Here is a 24,626-nt window from a genome sequence, read left to right as displayed (position 1 = left end):
TTATTTATTCACGATGTACTTACAAAAAAATCAGCAGACTTCCTGCTGGATCTCCTCACTTTCGAAGAACAAATGTGACCTAAGATATTCACTGTTACATTGTTTTTATAGCTTTATTTTGATTTTGAAAACTTTTGGTTTAGCCATGTCTGTTTGTTATAGTACAGAGTTAGCCTGATAACTTTAATCTACATTGTCTTATGGTTGTTATTGTTTGACTTGCATCCCACTGGGATTTTTGCACACAGCGTTGAAAGTGTTTTTTCTGGACGACTTTCTGTTTTTTCCAGGATTTTTCTGTTGCATGTAGTCACTTTAAGATGTTTCTTGTTCATGTTTTTGTTTTGTTGCGGTTGCACCCGAGTCAAGAGCTGCATGGCTCGCATGGTTATACCTAATAAATGAAACTGAAAAACATAGCCTGGAATAAGCGTCGTGGTGACGTCACCGCCACTTAGTGGCGAATGGCAGTTGCTGTATCTTGCTAACTTGAGTTAGCAGCTTCCGAGGTGCTGCGTTCCTTGTATCGAAAATACCTCAGGTCCCCAACAGGGGCGCTGGGTCGGCGTGTGTTGAACATGGTGTTCTCGGCTGTTTTGTCGGTCTCTCTCCACCGCTGGGGTGGTTGCCGAGTCGGCACGCTGGTCACTCTGTCGGCGGTGCCCGTGCTGGCAGGGATGATGGGTCCGGGTCCGGATCCGTCTGCATCAATGTGCGCGATGATCCCGTCACCAGAAACCACTCGCAACTCGTCCGCTGGTTGCCGCGCATCACCCCCACTGTGGAGCGACTTGGAGAGACAGCGACTATCGTCTTCCCCCTCCTCCGCCCCCTCTTCAAAAGTCCTCTTCCAGTTGTCTGTTCGACTCGTGTTGCACAGAGGACACGCTACAGATCAAGTTATATCATTCCGTGTCAGTCTCTGATCCGACCCTCAACTAAACTTCGCCTGTAGGTTCCGATTTCAAGGGGCACTCTCACGAATAGTGGTGGCACCAGCTTTCCCTCGAAGGGTTAACTTTGATCGAAGCATAATCGGAACTATTGTCACTATGGTCGTAATGGTTGGCTGTACACAGCGACCTCGCCACCGGGAATAGTAATGCTAGGCACTCTTCCCCACGTTTGTATTGTAATACTGTGAGCACCAGCCTTGGCTGGCAGCCTCTCTCAATGACGCAACAAAAAAAACCTCTACGTGATGTGTGGCTTCTGACGATGCAGAGCTCCCTATCAATTTGCCAGTCACGAGGGCAATCCCTGGAGCCTACCACTCGCAGTTCTTCTTCTTTAGTATGGCATTGTGAAAAGTAACAGTTTTTATTTTTAATGATCGTCATAAAGAAATGACGATCAGCTGTTTTCCTTTTAAAGTCGTTTCGGCTGTTTGTTGTCCGGATGTCTTTATTACCGCAATGTTTCTGTTCACATTTTGGTCAGCGTTCCCCACGCTCCCATCACGGGCTGGAAGTATTACTTTTTTGGGCATCAGACTTGCAGTCTCTCTCAAAAAGGGGCGCTGTGGCCTTTGAACTCGTGACCTATTGTGCCTGGGTGTGCTTGATGTTGCCATGTATTGTCCTCTCATCACGGGTTGGAAGTAAAAAAAATAATTGTATACCTCATAGCTTGGTACCGTACCACTTTCTGCAGTTTTGACTCTGCAAGTGACTCAAAGTACGTTTTGAGCAGCGTTCATAGCACTGACGTTGCAGTTTTGAATTATTGCGTGGTATTTGATATATTAGGGGGAGGTGTCCCCCTGCATACATAATTTACTGCTACCATGTGCTGTTAGCTACTGGAAGACAAAGGCGGTTGGTGAGGCTCTGATCCTGTGGAATACATATTATCTTGGTCGTGTGTGATTGACATACTTCGCATTGTATATCTTCTGAATGCCCCTAGGTCTAACACTTTTATAATTATTATTTATTTCATGCTTAACCAAGATTTGTGGTATACCATAGTTGTTACCAAGGGTATTCCGAGGGGTGTATTAATCTTCGTTCCCAGTCTGTATCGCCAGGGATCCGTGCTTCTTATTCAAGTTGTATTTTGATATCCTGAGGTTGAATATATAGCCAAGCTTCGGACTTTACTGTTGTATTTTTAAAAAATCCCCAGTCAGCTCAATTATTAACTGCCCTTGGATGGATTTTGCTGTCCAAGGGAGGTTTGTGACCCCTTATGTTTCCGTCTTATGTTTGTTTTATTGTGGGTTGTTTCCTTTATGGCGGCCTTCTCTTGAAGTCAACTGGGGATTTCCTGCAGAATCTCATTAGCCCCCCCCTTGGGTTTGCAGTATTTTTATTACATTTTATTCCCAAGCAGGCTTGTGAGTAATTATCCTCCAGCTGTCTTTTGTGTGGCAAGGCAGGAGGCAGCGGCGAGGACTCACCCTTTCTGTGCCCCAGCGCTCCATCCCGATCAAAATTATTACAAAAAAGAATAGGCAGAATCATTCTTAATGTACATTTTTGGAAAAGGATATATACAACATTCTTTTTGAGTGAGAATAGGTTTTCTCCTTTTTTATGGAAACAGGTGTTGAGATATTCTTAGTTTTTTCGGTAAAGTCACGTTGAAGAGAAACAACAAAATAACAAAATATATATAAAACAATAAAAAATTCTCACGACGTTTCGACCATAACTCAAACGGTCATCATCAGGTGTGTCGGTTTGCATAAATTTATTTTGAAAACGGCATATTTATTTATATATATAAAAAAATAACGTTTGCATCACGCGCAACGATTGGCAGTTTGCCCAGGACTAGTCCATCCATCACAGAAGAATTCTCTCATCAAGACTCTGTATCATAGAGCCCAATGCATATCCGACCAGGAACACATAAGCAGTGAACTCAAGCACGTACACCAAGCTCTTAGGGCTAATGGTTACTCCGACTATACAATCCGCAAAGCTATCACTCAAACCATGAAGAAGAACCCTCTTGAGGAGCCTTTCAAAACCATCACTTTACCCTACATTGCTGGGATCACAAAAAAGATCTCCAAAATCTTGAATAAACACAAGATCCAGGTCCGTTTCAACACATTACATAAAATCCGTGATCTGGTTCCGTCTGTAAAAGATGTGATTCCGGACATACAATACCCTGGTGTCTACAAACTAAGTTGCCTCTGTGGTAGTAGTTACATTGGAGAAACCAAACGCCATATCTCGGACCGCATTCGTGAACATAAAGCAGACCTTAAACACGGTAGGACCAACACCTCGGCCGTAGCAGATCATTGTTCTAATTCAGTAGGCTCACATGCCATTGACTTTTCCAAGACGGAGGTTCTTTGTAAGCCATCTGGCTTCCATGAGAGATTCATTCATGAGGCTATCCACATATACAAGCACAGAGACAATTTCAACCGAGAAGATGGATTCTATCTTAGCAATCATTGGAAAGATTTGATAAATCATTTCAGTGCTTGATTGATTGTTCACGCTTACAGTGGCTTTCAGACAGCATACATAAAAACAAATTTCGTCTCCCCCCTCCTCTTTTCAAAAAAATAGATGGACTAGTCCTGGGCAAACTGCCAATCGTTGCGCGTGACGCAAGCGTTTTTTTATATATATAAATAAATAAATATGCCGTTTTCAAAATAAATTTATGCAAACCGACACACCTGATGATGACCGTTTGAGTTATGGTCGAAACGTCGTGAGAATTTTTTATTGTTTTATATATATTTTGTTATTTTGTTGTTTCTCTTCAACGTGACTTTACCGAAAAAACTAAGAATATGAATTACTGCAGTCACGAAAGCTTTAAATCAAAATTTAGGTGTTGAGATGTTAAAACACCAAACTGAAACCTTTTACAAGGAATCATGTCTGCATTAACCACAATACTCAGAATCACTCTCAATATATATTTTTGGAAAAGTTATATATATAACATTCTCTTCGAGTGTTTGTGATGAGATATGATACAAAACTCCGAGTTGCTGAGGCGATTAAGCAAGCACCATAAAATGCTATTATTATTATAACATAGTGAATGCTTGGGAGCTTATTGGCTCTCACTCCTAGTTAGAGATCTACCCAACCCACAGGTCCGATAATACTGGCCACTCTTACTCTGCAGGTTGAACCTAGGAATGGAGTGTTCAACTTCACGTTCTTTTCATTAAAGGCCTGTGACGAAGGCGAATCTACTGGGGCTTCATTGTCTCAAGCTTACATATCTACCGGGTCTCCATTTGACTTTGTATTGTCTAAGAAGTCGACCCACACCTCCACTTCCACAAACTGCTGGGTGTTGCCTCGCTCTGCCTCACAGTCAGAATTCTCCTCCTGCTTCACGTTGCCTCCATCAATGTGAAGGTCCGATTTTGTAGTTGAATCTTCATCTTCACATTTCACCTTCACTTCTTCGCTCTTCACTGTCACCTCTTCAATTTTCAGCTTGATACATTTCACAGTGTCCAAGCTGGAATTCACTTCTGGTTCTTTTTTCAGGAGGGATGGGCTCATTGCAGCACTTTGACTTTCACAAGTCGATTTCAGACTACACTCCTTGGGGATCTTCTGATGGTTGTGTGTTCTCTGGTGTCGATGAAGATGTCGTGACTGTGAAAATGCCTTACCACACACACTGCACTTGAAGGGTTTCTCTCCAGTGTGTGTTCTCTGATGGCTCTGAAGAACTGATGACTGTGCAAATGCCTTCTCACACACAGTGCACTTGAAATGTTTCTCTCCTGTGTGTGTTCTATGGTGTTTTTTAAGATTTGATGACTGTGAAAATGCCTTCTCACACACAGTGCACTTGAAATGTTTCTCCCCTGTGTGTGTTCTATGGTGTTTTTTAAGATAAGATGACTGTGCAAACTCCTTCCCGCACAGAGTGCACCTGAAGGGTTTCTCTCCTGTGTGTGTTCTCTGGTGTATTTTAAGATAAAATGAAAATGAAAATGCCTTCCCACACACACTGCATTTGAAGGGTTTCACTCCTGTGTGTGTTCTCTGGTGTATTTTAAGATTTGATGAATCTGAAAATGCCTTCCCACACACACAGCACTTGCAAGGTTTCTCTCCGGTGTGTGTTCTATGGTGTTTTTTAAGATGTGATTCATCTGAAAATGCCTTCCCACACACACTGCACTTGAAGGGTTTCTCTCCTGTGTGTGATCTCTGGTGCCTTTGAAGATATGATGACCGTGTGAACACCTTTCCACACACAGTGCACTTGAAGTGTTTCTCTCCTCTGTGTGTTCTTTGGTGTTTTTGAAGATCTGATGACTTTGCAAACGCTTTATCGCACAAGAGGCACCTGAAGGGTTCCTCTCCCATGTGTGTTCTCTGGTGCCGTTTAAGAGGCAATGAACCTGAAAATACCTTACCACACAAACTGCACTTGAAAGGTTTCTCTGCTGTGTGTGTTCTCTCGTGGATCTGAAGACCTGATGACCATGCAAATGCCTTCTCACACACAGTGCACTTGAAATGTTTCTCTCCTGTGTGCGTTCTCTGGTGGATCTGAAAACCTGATGACCATGCAAATTCCTTCTCACACACAGTGCACTTGAAAGGTTTCTCTCCTGTGTGCATTCTCTGATGTATTTTAAGATGTGATGAATCTGCAAAGGGCTTCCCGCACAGAGTGCACCTGAAGGGTTTCTCTCCTGTGTGTGTTCTCTGGTGCATTTTAAAACAAAATGAACTTGAAAATGTCTTTTCACACAAACTGCACTTGAAAGGTTTCTCTCCTGTGTGTGTTCTCTGGTGGATCTGAAGACCGGATAACCATGCAAATGCCTTCTCACAGACAGTGCACTTGAAGGGTTTCTCTCCTGTGTGCGTTCTCTGATGTATTTTAAGATGGGATGACTCTGCAAATGCCTTCTCACACACAGTGCACTTGAAGGGTTTCTCTCCTGTGTGTGTTCTCTGGTGACTCTGAAGAACTGATGACTGTGCAAATGCTTTCTCACACACAGTGCACTTGAAAAGTTTTTCTCCTGTGTGTGTTCTATGGTGTTTTTTAAGATTTGATGACTGTGCAAATGCCTTCTCACACACAGTGCACTTGAAATGTTTCTCTCCTGTGTGTGTTCTATGGTGTTTTTTAAGATTTGATGACTGTGCGAATGCCTTCTTACACACACTGCACTTGAAGGGTTTTTCTCCTGTGTGTGTTCTTTGGTGTTTTTCAAGATCTGATGACCATGCAAATGCCTTCTCACAGACAGTGCACTTGAAAGGTTTCTCTCCTGTGTGCGTTCTCTGGTGTTCTTTAAGATGTGATGACACTGCAAAGGGCTTCCCGCACAGAGTGCACCTGAAGGGTTTCTCTCCTGTGTGTGTTCTCTGGTGTCTTTTAAGGGCGGATGAATCTGAAAATGCCTTCCCACACACACTACAGCTGAAGGGTTTCTCCCCTGTGTGTGTTCTCTGGTGTTTTTTAAGAACAGATGAATCTGAATATGCCTTCCCACACACACTACACCTGAAGGGTTTCTCTCCAGTGTGTGTTCTCTGGTGTTTTTGAAGAACTGATGACCATGCAAATGCCTTCTCACACACAGTGCACTTGAAGGGTTTCTCTCCTGTTTGAGTTCTCTGGTGCCGTGTCACACTTCCAGTACAATCCATGCTGTTTGCATCCTGGTCCCATTGTTGTCTTGTTGTACCGGGCTGCGCTGAGTGCCTTTGCTCCATCAGACCAATTCTGCTGAGGAAGCGTCAGCTGCAGACAGAAAAAATATCCACACCATCTCGGTCAGTATCAAGGCACAGAGGAATTAATATAGAGTCACACATGACTTACACGTCTATATTTATTAATATATTCAAGATATTCCCCAATTCATCACACGGGCTGTTAAGGCATACAATTTAGAGGGCAAATGGTTATAATTATGCGTGGACGCCCTAGTATCTTCAACATTAATGTTAACCCAAAACACCAAGCATACAATTTTGGCTGCCTGGCAACAAAAGGAATATTTATGAAAGCAAAATTCAGCTAACATAGCAAAGGCTGTTGAAAATAATACAATTTGTATTATGCAAAAGTGCATAAATTAATGTTCAATCACAACTTAGAGGTGTGAAGCCAGGCTCAGATTTGCTTGAATGCTTGGATGAACAGAGCTAACTTCAACAGCACATACGCTGTGTTAATTTCCTGACTGTTTCCATTCTTACAAAAAGTTCCAGAGGAAAACTAAAATAAGCTATTTTTTATTTAACCTCCATGTTGAATAGTTAATATATTTTACTGCAAATACAAACTTGACACTGTCACACACTGGCATGGTACAAAGGTGGTGGTGTGTCCAGAAGCATGCCTGGCCACCTTCATCTGCTCAGTATTAATGCTTCCTCACTTCACCATGTAATGAATTTAAGATCAATCAACATGGCAGAGGACCACAATAAGTTCAGCTTTCACTTAACAATCATGTTTGCTGTCAGCAATCAAACTTACTGTTGAGTTCATAGCTACCCACAAAGATAAACTCTTTAAAACATATACATTTCACATGGATCATTACATCTTACCTATACAAGTCATTTTTGTCTGTCTGACTGTCCGTCGGTCTGTGGACGAAACTTGTGACGGATTTGACTCACGAACCGTGGGGTTTTTTCTGTGGACGAAACTTGTGACGGATTTGACTCACGAACCGTGGGGTTTTTTGGTTAAAAAAAAGTACCCAGGAACCATGCAATAAGCCCCGTGGTGAGTACTATTTTTATTTCGCGTCCGCCAACTTAAAAGTAGTTAAATTAACAATTTAGTATAATAATAGGTTTTCCCCTTTTTCTGGCAACAAAACGGGTGTTAAGATGTTAAAACACCAAACTTAAACCTTTTGCAAGGAATCATGTCTGCATTAACCACATATACTTGTGGTCAAAATGCAAAAAAACATGCTCTGATAGTACAGTATATGCATTGTCCTTGAAACTGATTGGTCCACACCAGAGACAGATTTCTTTCGAGCCTCGTCTCAAACAGTGTTAGACCAGCGGACGCCAAAAGGCAAAGGAGGTCCCATGATATAACAATTTAGTACTATTAATTATTATATTACTATGCTGAGCACGTGCCAAAGCACACATCTGCACATGTGCAAGACAGCTGACCCGTGGCTGTCCCTAACAATACACACACGCTATCAGTGGAGGGGGGAATTTTGCCTTCACGTTCAAAATTGACAAAAATAATACACAGAACTGAGGTAAAATTTTCACACTGTGATGTCCCCCCCCCCACCCCAAGTGTGCATTTACCACGATAGTCGGTTGATGATACTACTATAGTCCGTAGATAACTACTGTCGAGCGGGCGGGGGATGGTGGGGGACGGGGGGCGGGGTAGCAGCCCAGCCCCAGCCTGCCAAGGTGCCACCTCGGCCGGCTGGGAAATCTAGGTGAGGCCGGGGCCCCTGCATGGGAATAGGCCTTACCACGGCACTGTTAAGTAAGTACTATATTCTTGGTTCTTTTGGTAAAGTCACGTAGATAGAAATAGTAAACATAATATAAAACTAATCTAGATTTGAATATAGAGTTGGTTGATTCCCACCACCATCTGGCACAGAAGAATTCCCTCATCAAACACTACACCATAGGGCCCACTGCATTTCTGACCAACACCACCTAGCCAGTGAACTGGAACACGTACACCAGGCCCTCAAGATGAATGGGTACTTGGACCGCATTATTCGCAAAGCTGTTTCTCCAACCATGGAGAAACAACCCCCTGAGACGCCGATCAAAACCATCACGTTATCATACATAGCAGGCGTTACCAAAAAGATTTCCAAAATCTGAAACAAACACAAGATCCAGGTCCGATTCAGTACCAGTATCAACATGCTCATGATTTTGGAAATATTTTTGGTGACCCCTGCTATGTATGGCAAGGTGATGGTTTTGATTGGGTCCTCAGATGGTTCTTTCCCAATGGTTGGGGTGATAGCTTTACGGATTGTGTAGTCCGAATATCCATTCATCTTGGCTTGGTGTACGTGCTCCAGTTCACTGGCTCAGTGGTGATGGTCGGAAATACAAGCTTCATGGTATAGAGCTCTATGGTATACTACTATAGTAATTAGATACTACTGTAGTCAGTAATTACTACTATAGAGTTGGTTGATACTACTATGAAGTCAGCAGATACTCCTATAGAGTCAGCAGATACTACTAAACAGTTAGTAGTTACTATAGAGTCAGTAGATACTACTGTTGAATCAGTAGATAGTACTGTAGGGTCAATATATACTGCTATACAGTCAGTAGATACTACTGTAGAGCCAGATACTACTATAGAGTCACGAGATACTACTCACTCTATTGTATGTAGCGTGTGTAGGTATATATGCTTACGGAGGGGTAAAACATTTTTTGAGGTCGACAATTTTCGGAAACCTATTATATCATCTATTTACCCGCCACTTTCTACTACTTTTGGATTCAGGACTTTTTCAAGCCTCTATTAATTTTGTTGATGGACAAATGGACAGACAAACGGAACGCCGGGCTTTCACAATAGCTTAGTACTTGTGTATGAATGTTATGTTTTTAACAGAAGTTTTGAAATATATTTTTCACCCGGGCAACGCCGGGTACTTCCCGCTAGTATTATATAAACCAAACATCCACCATTCCTGACAAATTTCAAGTAACCTTATCACAGTGCTAATGCCATGATACGTGCAATTTAAAGCCATGTAAGTGTGGATTCCTTGTCAGCAGGTAATGGGAATGATCCAAGTGTCAAGGGATGACCGACAGATGAACCAGCTGTGCTCCCCACTGTCTTGCTGGGTTTTAGAAACCCAGCGTTCTACCTATTCATGTGGGCGTTGCTTTTCCAACCTCATCATTTTTGCAGAGCAAATATCTCTTATCTGCCATGCAGCATACCTCACGGGCCTCCTCCACAGAGGCCGATCTTCACTGGCACCAGTCATTGGCAGTTCTGATCACCTCCACATTCTCCAATCTCTTTTCTCGCCAATGCCATGCCTGTTCAGCCCCTAATATCTGGACAAACAAAAGCTGCTTGAGCATGCAGTGTCTGGGACTGCGGGATTCATGACCGAATCAATGCAGCCTCGCCTGCCAAAGAGACTCTAGATTAGAGGCTAACCGAAACTGAATTTCTGGTTTCGGCCGAAACCAAACTGAAAGTTAAAAATGTTCTTTCGGCGAAACCGAAGCCGAAACCGAAATTTTTACTCCACTTTCGGCCGAAACCGAAGCCGAAACCGAAAGTTTACATACACTTTCGACCGAGACCGAAACAGAAAGGTATATAACCGAAGTTACCGAACACAAGATTTATTAAATATGTTATGATGCAATGCTACTTTAATTAAAAATAAATCTAGAAGTAACCATTCAGAGCCTGCAGTAAGAGTCGCTAAATATCAAATCTTTAGGTATTACTTACTTAGTAATTATATCCCAACAAATGAATGTTGTAGTTAAGAAAGAACAGTTTTTCCACATTTTCGCCCAGCAGGTTGCTGCGCCAGTCTGCATACAACTGTCCTGCTGCACTAAACAACTGTTCACTGGCCACGCTGATCAGCGGTGCAGACAAGTATTTTTGAGCAGCGGCTTCCAGAAGTGGGTATTGACTGCAATGCCAGTACGCATATATGCCCGTGGTCATTCGAGGCAAACGCAGTTCCTTTAAGTAATTGGTCAACTGCTGTTCGAACGGCGGTATGGCGTCAGTTTGAATGTCGAAAATTTTGTGATGGATTCACATTAGCAGGTTGGCTGTCATACGCAGCCCAGGGATCATCCTCCTCTTGGGCACCGGATTCGGAAGTCTCGCTGCTCTCAAGTCCTGGCTCAACGTTGTCAATTGGCGAAGCTGCGGATGGCGCAGTCATATTTTTCATAGCGCTTTCTTGGACTGAGCGTAGAAAGTTCAGAACCACTTTCTTCGCTGCCACTGCCTTCTGGACATTGAAATAAGTATCCTTGAAGTGTGGGTCAATCAGCGTCGCAGCAAGGAAGGGTGCCGAGGAACTGATATCAGAGAATCGACAGCACATTGCATCACGCAGTGTCGCTTTCATTTGCTTGAGGCCCTGGTCTGCTGCTGTAGTGTTGAGCATGTTATTCAAATTTGAGACGAGCAGGATAACAACAGAAATACATGCATCGTCAACACAAATCTCCAGCGTTGCAGTGTAAAATGGTTTAAGAATTTTAACAACTCTTGCTGCCAGTTCCCACTCTGCGAGAGAGAAACTGTCGATTCCACTACGCTGCACACTGTACAGATTAACCGCCTTGCGCTGTTCGACCAGCCGCTCCAGCATAAGATACATACCATTCCATCTCGTCTCGACATCTTGCAGTAGTGAATGTTCTGGGGATTTAACCGTTTGCTGTTGTTCCACGAGATGACGGCAAGCCTGCTCACTATGCTTCAAGTGAGTAACAATCTTGCGAGCCTTCTTGATGACAACTTCTACTGATGTCTGCGTGAACAGGGCATCATGCAAAACCAACTGTAATGTGTGGGACATGCAGCCAATATCAGTGACGCCTGCGAGTCTCATTGCCAGTTTCATGTTGGCGGCATTGTCTCGCACTCCAACGTGAATCTTCTCCGCAATCTCCCATTTCGTCATGGCTTCACAAAGTTTCGATGCAAGATATGTTCCATCATGATCTTGTTCCAGCACCGTCACACTCAAGATAACTTTGGGCCACACAGCATCATGAATGAAATGATCCGTGAAGCTGAGTAATGAGCATGATTTTGTTGGATTGCTCCATCCATCTGTAGTAAACGATATCCATGTGGCCTCCTGCAACAGATTTGTCACGTGTTTCACGAGTTTGTCATATGTGGCAGGCATCAGCGTTGTTCTGTAGTATTTTTCGCATTTCACCTTATAGCGATGAGCGCTGAGTGGATCACCAATGTTCAGTCTTTTGAATGCTTCACCTTCAACAACTGAGTAGGGTAACATGTTGACAACGATCAAGTCCATGATGCACTCATCAATTCGCTGAACTGCAACGTGGTCATCAGGCCAGATGATTCTGCTCTCGGCCATTTATGTCAAGGATGTCTGCACAAAATTTGGTAATGCATGTTTAGTCGCTTTCTCTTCTATCATCATCTAACAGTTTGTTGCATTCTTTGCACTGCGCCTTGCTTGCATCAGAATCAACTTTAGTGAAGTAATCCCACACCGCATGTTTCGACATTCTTCACGGTGATTAACGGCTCCGTTTATTAACTTTAATTTTCTACTTCACTGAATTTCGTTATCACAAATTCAATGTGGAACTATTAACTAATTGAATATCAATATTGTCAGACTTCGAATCTCAGTATCAACATGCGTGTAGATTGAAGCGAACGCAACACATAAGCCAAGGCGGGCAGGCGGCTGAAACAGACAACGGAGGCACTTTGTTGTCTTCCCGCCAAAGAGACTCCACCCACAGATGTAGATGCAGGCTGCCGTCTGTTGACCGGTCGTATATACATTAGCAGAGGGGCCGCCCATAAATGACGTCACGCAATTTTGGACGATTTTTTACCCCCCCCCCCCTCTTCGTTACACGGCGTGACAAAAAGTCAGACCCCCCTCAAATATGACGTCACAAAGCTCTGCCATTTTGATGTGACGTCACATTTCTCACCCCCCCCCCTCGTCACACATCGTCACAAATGTCTGACCCCCCCCCCCCCCCCCCCTAGGTGCGTGACATCATTTATGGACGGCCCCAGAGCATGGTTGCGGTTGTAACCTCGCTCATAAGCTGCTGCTGACATGTGTGTGTTTGCAGCCTATCGCATAAGATTGCCTAGCGCCGACTGACCGACTGATAGACGTAGCACTAGCGTTATATTCTAAAAATAGATCTTCGGTTGATGACCGAAAGTCAATATCAGTTTCGGCCGAAACCAAAACCAGACCGAAAGTTAAAAACTGACTTTCAGCCGAAATCCAAAGTATGCCGAAAGAGGCCACTTGCCAACTTTCAGCACCGAAACCTAATTTCAGTCAGCCTCTACTCTAGATTATATTCTGTATTGATATCTTAAGGATCTATAAGCTTCTAAAACAATATAGTCTGGGTGAATAGAGGATGAATCATAGGCAGGCCAGCCTTCATTATATAAGCCAGCACAGATGGTAATTGAATAAGTTTATACTTTGCATGCACAGAGTAATATCTGTGGCCAAGAAGAATCACAGCTTTGTTCGTTAGTCCTAAAAACGCTTGTCCTGGTGAGGGTCGCGGTGGCAGCATGCTGAGTAGGGCGGTCCAGGCCTCCCTTTCCCTGGCGACAGACTCTAGTTCATCCTGGGGAATTCCCAAACGTTCCCAGGCCAGCCGAGCGACATACTCCCGCCAGCGTGTCCTGGGCCAGCCCAGGGGTCTTCGCCCAGTGGGACGTGTCTGGTCGAGTTCCAGGGGGAGTCTATTCGGGGGCATCCTTGAATATATTCTATATTGATATCACCCCTAGAGCCAGGCCCAGGGATTGTGTTCGCCAACAAGCGACTCGTGGCCGCGTGACCCACATAACTCAGTTGGGCCAGCTCGAAATGGCTAAGTGGTGCCATCCTTTGCGTCGATTATCCGCAGGATTAAGGGTGAGGGGCAGGTGCGATGCCAGTATGGCAGGGAGAGAGCTGGTCTCAGATGGACTAGACCTTGTCGATGGACACTCAAAGCTTTGTATGGAGCAAAAGTCCAGGCACCTTCCACAAGTGTTACACAGTCTAATGAAAAAATGCTGCTCGATTAATTTTAAGTGAGACTTTGGCTGCCAAACCAGCGCTGGTCGTGAACACATTAACCAGGTATGGGAGCTCCTTCAACACTTGTAGATCTGCCTGATTATTCATGGAGAGTTGAGCAGGTGCAGTGTTGTATGACATGAAATTCCCAGGCAAGTGATTTATTTTTGTGGAACATTTGCAAGGCTCCATTTCATGATGGAATTAATTATCAAGGCACAGAACAAGATTCCCTAATTCCATCTCATTGAGTAGCCATTACCAAATCATCAGCAGATGTAACATGGTTAACCAGCAGGTAAAGATCCTTTAACTATAACCAGGCATCGATTAGCATATCATTGTAACCGTAACGAATGCAATGGTTTTCATATGACCATTGGGAGCTTCTCAAACTACATAGTTATCTAATATGCTATGTAATGTAATGCATGGGGCCAGAGTGAATTTGTGTCACAAGCCAAGTTGAACAGGAAATGGCTCCGACACCTGGTCACGCAGCTTGAGACCGTCCCACCCAAAATCATACAAATCCTAAAATAATGTGAGCAGAGGCATAGCTTTGAAAACAAATAACAGCCCAAAGCCCCAAGCCTCTTTATGTTACTATAGGCCTTTATTAAATAAAGAATGCAGAGATCTAGTTTCTGTTAAAAATCTGTACACCTCTGCTGTAGTTAATAGACAAAAAATACAGCAGCCCCTTGCATATCGCAGAGTAATGTTCTTGGAAATTTCCGCGCGAAAGCTAAAAGTGTGATATTCAATACCTTACCTAAGTAATGGCGTTAGGTAAACGTAAACTAAAATTGACAATATCACAATTGAAATAAGTACTGTACTGTATTCCAAATAAACTAAACAATTGACATGAACACGGAGAAACTGTATACAAAAAATATTCCAAGACAAAAAATAGTATAAATCTATTAAGATAAAGCAGACTTTGCGCTTGTGTAGACTTTTTTGTGAACCAAATGGCGCCAACACAATCCAAACTTTCCATGCGTACTCACGGGTGAGTTTGTGTTTTTCTCACTATTTTTAGCTTACCTGCTCACCTTCAACACCTGTACCACCTGCACCCCCCCCCCGCTCCTCAACTCCCCCCTCTCTTTCTCTTGCCATGCGTTAACGCCCGGGAGCATTCTCACTACTTACGGTTTTCCACACATGCTAACACATTATGACATTTCATATACTAGAATTATACGCACTCACCATAACAAGGTGCCTCCACTGCACTACAATATTTGTTCTCATATTTACCACGTTATCCTTCCCTATTATCAACCCTGCGTTTTTGCCGCCAAATTCATCCACCTCCGGCTCCTTACTATCCTCTCTGCACGTGCACGGCTCACCTCGAACACACACTGCAATATGTATTTTAAAAACATGTACTATTCAAAAATATTTACATCTACGTACCAACACTACCGACCTCCTTCTACATAACATAGATGCTATACAACATCTACGACTAAAATACATCAAGTCTACATCGCCTGGAAAGGAATAAAAAGCATGCAAATACACGCACTAGCATTAAAATCATTACATATGTACACACCACCACACACATACTATAATACCCACATCAAGCACTACAAACAATGACTTCGTTCCTTTGCGGCTTATGTCTTCACCTTCTTACAACGATTACACAATCAACTATCATTTCCTTAATCTCTAAATAGCATTCACTCACACACTCACTATTTACTCTTTTTTATGCTTATTAACTTTGACCTCCACCAATAATGTTCCTCGCGGAAAACGTGCACCTCTCTTCACCAAAGCCGATTACAATAATTTATGCCATTCAAGTTCTGCAATGGCTGCACCTACAGGTAATGAATCTCCTTAACACTAAGAAGCAAGAGCATGTTGCCAGGGCTACCATGGCTGCACCAACTCCTCAACAGCAATGAGCTTCACAGAAAACCAACACAGCACAAATGGCTGCTGCCACAGCTAATCAAACTTCAGTCCACCAACAAGCAAGGCAGTTTGCAAACAGCACAACAATGGCTGCAACCAGGTGCCTACCCTGCTGCCAAACGGAAAAGTCTTTCTTTTCCACACATTCCTCACTTAATTTACACTTCTGATTCAGTAGTTGCCATTGGTTCCATGTCTACTTCATGCAGCTACTGCCATGCAATGACATGGAAAGGATATGCTGTAACTGTACCAATTAATGACCATCCCGAGCCTATTCATGTATTGATACCTGCAAACACTACCTATGCAAGCCAATTCCGAAACAACGGTAGAATGCTTCCAAATTACATATTTTGGGTGCAAACCAACTCATCCCGACATCTGGCTACATGCCCACATTTAAAGTGCAGGGCCAGGTACATAATCGCATTAGCAGTCTGCTGCCACTACCTAATGACCTCCCTACATTACCACAGATCTACTTGCATGTCTGACAGTTCTAGAAGGCTCACCAGCATTGCAAAAAGGTCATCAACACCAAGATGCAAGTCCTATTGTTGTGGCAAAACATGCTCCATAAGGAAAACTATGATGTTCACACTCTTATGTTCACAGTTTCAAGTTTGCCATGGAGAAGATGACTTCAGAGTACAATGTCATTCATGCCGAGTAAACTCCACATGGTCAACATGAGTGCCGCTTAAATGCACTCGCAACATCTGAAGTCGCTGTCATTCTGACTGCTGAACAACATGTCACTCGAGGCATGGTCTTGCAACTGAGGAACAATACCCTACACAGAAATGAAACACACCGATCCAATGATGCTCTTCAATGTCTACTTATTTTCTGGCAAGGTGACGATGGCTACAATTTCCTCCGTCGCCAAACTGACCCAGCAATAGGCTTGGCAACACAAAATAATATTTCCACCATGGACTTCTTTTCTATCAGGATCATGGTGCGAAACGGCAGCTTGACAACATTTGGCTGTCGCCTGATGAAGCTGGTTGTAATTACTGGCGAACGTCGTGCTCAAGATTGTAAATGTTGTGGCTTGGCTCTCCACCACACAACCGGTGTGCTGTACTAGTATACAAAACACTATACACTATACTATACACTACACACTACACTATTCACTACACTATACACTAGTGCTGTACTAGTGACGAATTGGCCACGTTCTGTTTACGTGACAAACCTTACTAATTTCCTGTGTCGAGTTTACCGACACATATTTTTACGCGATCTAACCCAAACAAACCTGTATTACTGCTGTATATTTGGAGTTTGCGTGTCTCTTTCCCCGTGGTCGCGTGGAATTTCCTCCGGATCTTCCGGTTTTCCCTCCACATTTAGAGTCAACATCACCACGCGTTTAGAGTATTTGACCGAGAGACATTTCCACACGTTGATAAGCCACTTTGTTGTGGGCAGGTCACTTCTGAAAACAAGAGCGGTATAGCAGCTCAAGTGGGCTTGGCCTTGGTAAGATAACAAAAAAAAACTGTAGAAATATTTAAAAGAAACAAAGTTTCAAAGTAGTGAGACAGGTAGAAGACAAATTAAACTTCAGCAGAGAATTAAAGCAAATGCAATCAGGCGAGGGCAGGAGGCAAGGCCCCGCGTTGTAATGTTCCAACCTGGACATCGATTCCATACTCGCTGCTACTCAATTGATTTCCCTACGAGAGAGAGAGAGGAGCGAGGCTCTACCTGGGTAAACAACAACAACCATCACCACGACAACAACCACGATGTGAACTTCTCACCTCGGCTCTCAGTGAGCGCGCGCAAGGATCAGCAGCTTCCTGGTATCTCGTGACGTCATGCGGCAGCAGGTGACATGACGTCACTATTGGGGTCTCACACCGATGCGGTAATGCAGCTGTGACGTCGGAGAGCGGGGTTAGAGTTTTAGTTTATTTAGATTCATATTCCATTGCTCCCTCTCTTGAACATTGGATGCGTGAGCTCAACAATAACGTAAACATTATTTATTCTAGATTTAAAGCTTTCGTGACTGCAAGGATCCATTCTCTTTGGTTCTGTTCGGTGAAGTCACCTACGTGACTTTACCGAATAGTACCAAAGAGTGTGTGAACATTATTGTTTATAAACTGTGTATACAGTATACTCTCTGGTTCTTTCGGTAAAGTCACGTAGGTATAAAATAAAATAAATCACGACGTTTCGATTGCAACACAAACAATCATCATCAGGTGGGAAACCACAGCAATAATTTATTTTTCTGAAGTGGGAGAGAGATGCCGTGGTAAGAGGTTATATAGGTAAGAGAGGGGGGAGGGGCAAGAGAGAGGGGTAGGGGGAGGGGAGTGTTGCGTGGACGCTAGGAGAGGGACGTGAAGCTAGACGGGGGGAAGTGGGCCGGGGTGAGAGAGCTGGGGATGTGCGGGGTGGGGGGTGCAACGTCACTGCAGCAACAATGCCAATGAAGCCACTCAAAACCATCACCTTACCCTACATTGCAGGGGTCACTAAAAAGATCTCCAAAATCCTGAATAAACAAGATCCAGGTCCGATTCAACACAGTACATAAAATCCGTGATTTAGTTCCATCTGTAAAAGATGCTGTTCCAGACATACAGTACCCGGGCGTTTACAAACTAAAGTGCCTCTGTGGTAGTAGCTACATTGGAGAAACCAAACGACATATCTCGGACCGCATCCGCGAACATAAAGCAGACTTGAAACACGGTAGAACGAACTCCTCTGCCGTGGCAGATCACTGTCATAATTCAGTGGGCTCACATGACATTGACTTCTCCAAGACGGAGGTTCTTTGCAAACCAACCGGCTACCATGAGAGATTCGTTCATGAGGCCATTCACATATACAAGCACAGAGACAATTTCAACTGAGAAGATGGATTCTGGCTTAGTAACCATTGGAAAGATGTTTTAAACCATTTCTGTTCTTAATTAATGGTATTGTACGATGACCTTCAGACCGCAGCTCTTTCGCCAGCATTGACTCTTAATACCTCTCACACCACGGTTAATGGTATGGTTTACAACATGGAGTATAATAGCGCCTCGCAGCTGTCTCTCTCCCCCTCCTCTGTTCCGACCATGGATGAACTCGTCCGTCTGAACGGGGCCCGTAGCTATCCGTGTTGCTAAAGAACCAAAGAAGATGAATCATTGCAGTCACGAAAGCTTTAAATCGAAATTTAACCGCCTCTACGGGGAGGGATTCCACACATCCTTAAGATCATTCAATAGACTCTGGGATAAGAAGGCTCAACTAATCGAGTCTCTCACCTTTCTGAAGAGATGCCGCGACTCTAAGCTGTCTCTCTCCCCCTCCTCTGTTCCGACCATGGATGAACTCGTCCGTCTGAACGGGGCCTGTAGCTATCCGTGTTGCTAAAGGTGAGGGTAAGAATCCACCCATTTTTTCGCCATATAGCATTGTGATATATAACGACTTATTGTTGGTAGCTTAGCTGATTGGAGAATATAGAGTTTATTGATAACATTAAGGTAATTTATATTTTAGTTTTTTTATTGGTTCACTATATAGTACTGTGAACAGCTCAGATGTGTAGGCCTTGACTTCAACATAGCCATTTCTGTGACCAGTCACTAGCTAATCACTCAGTTATTTCAATGCTAAATTCGCCTAGTTATTTCAATGCTAAATTCTCCTGTTTGATTTGTACTAAGTGCCTCGGTGAACGTGTATGCTCTGACTTTAACATAGCTATTTCTGTGACCAGTTACAAGCTAATCACTCAGCTATTTCAATGCTAAATTCTATGCTAATTACTTTGTCAAGGGGTGCCTCTGCGGATGTGTATGCTTTAACTTAGCTATTTCAATGCTAAATTCTATGCTAATTCCTTTGCCAAGGGGTGCCTCTGCGGATGTGTATGCTTTAGCTTTTAACATAGCCATTTCTGTGACCAGTCACAAGCTAATCACTCAGCCATTTCAATGCTAAACTATATGCTAATTCCTTTGTCAAGGCGCTTTGTTTCCTCTCACACAGCTTAAAGGTCGTGATCTGAACGTGTTTTTTTCACTCCAGCGCTGTCCTACCAGACAGTCTCGTCCCTTCAACTGATGAAGGCCGCTTGTGTTGTGGCCGAAACGTCGTGAGAATATTATTGTTATTTTATTTTATCAATTTATTATTTTATTCTCATTCTACGTGACTTTACCGAAAGAACCAAAGAAAATGCCAATGAAGCCAACAATGCCAATGCAGCTGCAATGGCAAACGCTGGGGATGCAATTAACTCGGCAAAAATAGACTAGTGCCCGGCAAATATGATGGAACAACCATAAATAGTTAAGGTTTTACCTCGTTAATAACATCCTTCCAATGATTGCTCAATTTGCATCCATCTTCTCGGTTGAAGTTATGTCTATGTTTCTATATCTGGATGGCTTCATGAACAAACCTTTTAATAGTAGCCCGAAGGTTTGCAGAGTACCTTGGTCTCGGAAAAAACAATGTCATGCGAGCCCACAGCGTTATAACAATGGTCAGCCACGGCCGAGGTATTGGTTCTGCCATGTTTCAGATCTGCCTTGTGCTCAGCGGACATGGTCCGAGACATGTCGTTTCGTTTCCCCAATGTAACAGCCACCGCAGGTACAACTTAGTTTGTAAACTCCAGGATATTGCATGTCAGGAATGACATCCTTTACAGATGGGATTAGATCACGGATTTAGATAACAGATATCAAATCTAGATTTAATGTGTACACAGTGTGTATGTGTATACAAACTGTGTCTACACTGTGTGTGTACAAACTGTGTATACACTGTGTACAAACGGTGTATACAGTGTGTGTGTAGAAACCGTGTGTGTACACTGTTGTCACAGTAAGGGGCACAGATGGTGCATCGGCCAGTCATCTCAGTCGACCCATGGCAACTGAGTCTGCCCTGTTACCTCCTGCCGGCGGGCATTCGACACTTAACGTGGCCTCAATGTGCAAATAGCCTGGCACAAGCGCCGTGGTGACGTCACCGCCACTTAGTGGCGAATGGCAGTCGTTGTTCTTATTATAGTGTGTTTCTGTATACAGTGTATGCGCCGGGAAAGGTCCTGGCAAGCATTATTCAAAATCGCCTTGCTAGGCACGCTGAGGAGAGGCTTGCGGAGCCCCAATGCGGTTTGTTTCCAGAAAGGGCAGTCCTGCACAGATGCCATATTTTCTCTCCATCTGCTACAGCAGAGGTGTAGGGAATTCCAACAATACCTACATCTTTGCTTTCTTGACCTGGTCAAGGCCTATGATACCATCAGTAGGCCTGTGCTCTGGGTTGTTCTTTGTGCTTTCGGAGTCCCTGACCCTCTGCTCACAATCATTAAGGACCTTCATGATGGTGAGCAGGCCCGGGTAAAACTACTTGACCGGGAGTCAGAGCCATTCCCTGTACACCTTGGGGTGCGACAGGGATGTCCTCTTGCTCCCACATTATTTAACATCTATTTTGACCATGAAGCCTTCAATAGCTGTACCAGAGGAATTTCCATCTGGTACAGATACAATGGGAGGCTGATCGATGCCCAGGTGCGGTCAAGAGATGGCTTCCTATTGCTCAATCATGTTATGTATGGCAATGATCTGGTAATTGCTGCTCACTAAGAGGAGGAGTTGGAGGCGCTGCTGCTGAACCTGGAGCTTGCCACTGAGAGGTGGGGACTTACCATCAGCCCCACCAAAACTAAGCCCCTGCCTGGGTATTTTGTATCGGACACTCCACCCCCACAACTCCTAATTAGTGATAGAGCATCTTCTTTGGTTCTTTCCGTAAAGTCACGAAAGAATGAGAATAAAATAATAAATTAATAAAATAAAACAATAAAATTCTCACGACGTTTCAGCCACAACACAAGTGGCCTTCATCAGGTGAAGGGACGAGACTGTCTCGAGGACAGCGCTGGAGCGAACATGGCCAAGCTCAGACCGCGACCTTTAAGCTTAGAGTCGCGGCATCTCTTCAGAAAGGTGAGTGACTCGATTAGTTGAGCCTTCTTATCCCGGAGTCTGTTGAATGATCTTAAGGTTGTGTGGAATCCCTCCCCGTAGAGGCGGTTAAATTTCGATTTAAAGCTTTTGTGACTGCAAGGATTCATCTACTTTAGTTCTTTCGGTAAAGTCACGTAGAATGAGAATAAAATAATAAATTAATAAAATAAAATTACACAATAAAATTATCACGACGTTTTGGCCACGCCGTCGTCGCTCCTTGCTTGGCTCCTCCCCCCCACCTTAACCTTAGCCCCACACGCCGTCGTCGCTCCTTGCTTGGCTCCTCCCCCCCACCTTAACCTTAGCCCCGCACGCCGTCGTCGCTCCTTGCTTGGCTCCTCCCCCCCCACCTTAACCTGTATATAAGCTCGAGGGTCTCAGAGCTCACCAATTGATGCAGCTATCTTGCTGTGACTGTTCCACCTGTGTTGCCTCCGAAACGTCATGATTTCATTTAGTTGTTTTCTTTTATTAAAATTTTGTTTTACCTACGTGACTTTACCGAAAAAAACAAAGAATATGAATCCTTGCAGTCACGAAAGCTTCAAATCTAGAATCAGGTGACATTTTTCAGCTAGCCAGAATTTCTCTATGGATGACACAGTGTGTAGACTCACATTCAGAAGCGACCTCCTTGACTCGACTAGTGAAACCAGAAAGCCGTCCAGTCATGACAGCCGCTCTGTCCGTGCATATATCGACACAAAATGACAAATTCCGTTTTCCTCATATGTAATCATTCAAAGACTTGAATAGTTCTGCAACTGTGGTGTTGGTTGGCAACAAAAGTGCACATAACATATCCTCATGCACATCCTCCTGAAAAATATATCTCACAAAAACAAGAATTGTTGCCTTGTTGTTAACATCGGTAGACTCGTCAACCTGGATTGGTGACTCATTAATCCTCTCTAACAATTGTGCCTCATTATCCTCTGCTATTTAATCTATTCGTCTAGTTATGGTGCTAGCCGAAAGAGGAACACGTGCCACGTTTTGAACTGCAGCCTGTCCTAAAAGTTCACGGCAAATGTCCTTAGCAGCAGGCAGGATCAACTCTTCACCAATAGTAAAGGGCTTCTTAGCTTTAGCAATGCAGTTACCCACTAAGAATGATGCTCTCAGTGCAGACACATTTGATGAAGTGGTCGCCTTGAATAATTGCTTCTGTTCTTCGTGTTCACGTTTTTTTGCTGTTTTAAAACTCCAAAGGCTTATCTTTTAATGCAGTGTGCTTAGTCTCCATGTGGTGAAGCAGTTTTGAAGGTTTCATGGTTTCGTTAGATAGCCGGCCGCCACATATTATACAAAGCGGGCTTGGAGAATGCGAATCACCTGTTGCAATGAAATCGTAATTTAAGTAGGTATTTTCTTTTAAATGCAGCTTTCTTTTTGTTGGCAGTCTTTGAGTCTTCTGCTGTCTCATCATTGGTTCTTTCCCCCTTTTCAAAGAAGCTCTCCAGCGACGTTGTTTTTTACTCATTCTGGCTTGGGTTAGCTTGTGAGCCTACCAAAACTGTGATTGAGACAAGTGCGCAGTGCGCGAAAGACGTGCGGACAGAAGTGGTAAATAAAATAATGGGCGGGCCACGCGCGGACTAAAATAAGTGTCGGATTCTGACTTCTCATAAAGAGCGCGCAACCTAGATCCTCGCATGTGCCGTTTACAGTAGGGTTCGCGCTCCTATGAGAATTGAATGTTGCCGCTGATCTGACAGGAGGCGGAGCTCAAACGGTAATGTGAGCGATGGGGAGCGGCTGGAAATACAGATGATGAAGCTTCACTCGCTCGCCCACCGCTCACCTCCTGCTGTGCGGCCCGGTTCCTAACAGGCCACGGACCGGTACCGGTACTGGTCCGTTGTGGTAAAAATTTGGCCACGGACCGGTACCAGTACCGTTCCGTGGCCCGGGGGTTGGGGACCCCTGCCCTCAACAACGAAGTTAAGCCTAATTTGCATAATTGCATGTACATAATTCCATAAATTTGCATAATTGTATGAAATTACACATTTTACATTGCATTTTCACGATTGTTAATACACCCCTAGATAACGAAGCCAAGCCGAATTTAAATTAGCATACTATAATACAATTTCATGATTTTTTCAAGACAATATATACAACAAGCACCCTCAAGTGGCAGCTGCCTCTGTGTGGCATAAGGTGGTCCTGCACCAGCCTGCATGTGGGCATGAATCTGTTAACAGGGGGCGATGATTGATGTGTATTCTCAGTTGTGTATTTTGTGGGTATTGTTTCGAATTTGCCAAATTTTTACCACAACGCCAGCATACAATCGAATACGCGTTGTGAATGACACAATAGTATGTTTTAGAATCAGATGTTAAGAAGACGGTGCATATTTGTAATAATTGTTCCTGGACTAACCAGGGATGCCTGTCGGATTTGGTCTGGAGACTGGCTAGGCCACTCCAGGACCTTAACGTGCTTCTTCTTGAGCCACTCCTTTGTTGCCTTGGCCGTGTGTTTTGGGTCGTTGTCATGCTGGAATACCCATCCATGACCCATTTTCAATGCCCTGGCTGAGGGAAGGAGGTTCTTACCCAAGATTTGACGGTACATCGTCCCTTTGATGTGGTGAAGTTGTCCTGTCCCCTTAGCAGAAAAACACCCCCAAAGCATAATGTTTCCACCTCCATGTTTGACGGCGGGGATAGTGTTCTTGGGGTCATAGGCAGCATTCCTCCTCCTCCAAACACGGCGTGTTGAGTTGATGCCAAAGAGATCCATTTTGGTCTCATCTGACCACTAGACTTTCACCCAGTTGTCCTCTGAATCATTCAGATGTTCATTGGCAGACTTCAGACGGGCATGTATGTGCTTTCTTGAGCAGGGGGACCTTGCGGGCGCTGCAAGATTTCAGTCCT

General features: G+C 43.9%; 3 protein-coding genes across 6 annotated transcripts in view; all 3 read right to left on the bottom strand.

Moving 5' to 3' along the window:
- Window positions 1-24,626, bottom strand: part of LOC142906830 (uncharacterized) — a 169,869-nt gene that overhangs the window by 70,622 nt on the left and 74,621 nt on the right. The gene's annotated exons all lie outside the window — the stretch shown is intronic.
- LOC142906816 (uncharacterized) overlaps window positions 3,875-24,626 on the bottom strand; it is a 95,829-nt gene continuing 75,077 nt past the window's right edge. The window contains exons 1-3 of one of the 4 annotated variants that reach the window (XM_076055378.1): window positions 17,494-17,587; window positions 9,906-10,025; window positions 3,875-6,714 (exon numbers count right to left, since the gene is read on the bottom strand). In XM_076055378.1, coding sequence (XP_075911493.1) covers window positions 4,203-6,686 — 2,484 coding nt within the window. In that variant the 5' untranslated portion in view covers window positions 6,687-6,714; window positions 9,906-10,025; window positions 17,494-17,587 and the 3' untranslated portion in view covers window positions 3,875-4,202. Of the gene's footprint in view, window positions 6,715-9,905; window positions 10,026-16,985; window positions 17,447-17,493; window positions 17,598-24,626 lie in introns of those variants that run through there. The other 3 variants (XM_076055377.1, XM_076055380.1, XM_076055379.1) reach the window with 3 other exon arrangements.
- LOC116957243 (zinc finger BED domain-containing protein 4-like) lies at window positions 10,032-12,540 on the bottom strand. The gene has a single exon (XM_032979306.2). It carries the CDS (start codon window positions 12,065-12,067, stop codon window positions 10,721-10,723), a length of 1,347 nt encoding a protein of 448 aa, XP_032835197.2. The 5' UTR covers window positions 12,068-12,540; the 3' UTR covers window positions 10,032-10,720.

Source organism: Petromyzon marinus, chromosome 71 (genome assembly GCF_048934315.1).
Source record: "Petromyzon marinus isolate PM22_M1 ecotype Great Lakes invasive population chromosome 71, UKy_Petmar_22M1.pri1.0, whole genome shotgun sequence".
NCBI classification, from domain to species: Eukaryota; Metazoa; Chordata; class Hyperoartia; order Petromyzontiformes; family Petromyzontidae; genus Petromyzon; species Petromyzon marinus.
Note: the sequence above shows the minus strand (reverse complement) of the source record. Positions and strands in the feature narration are given on the sequence as shown.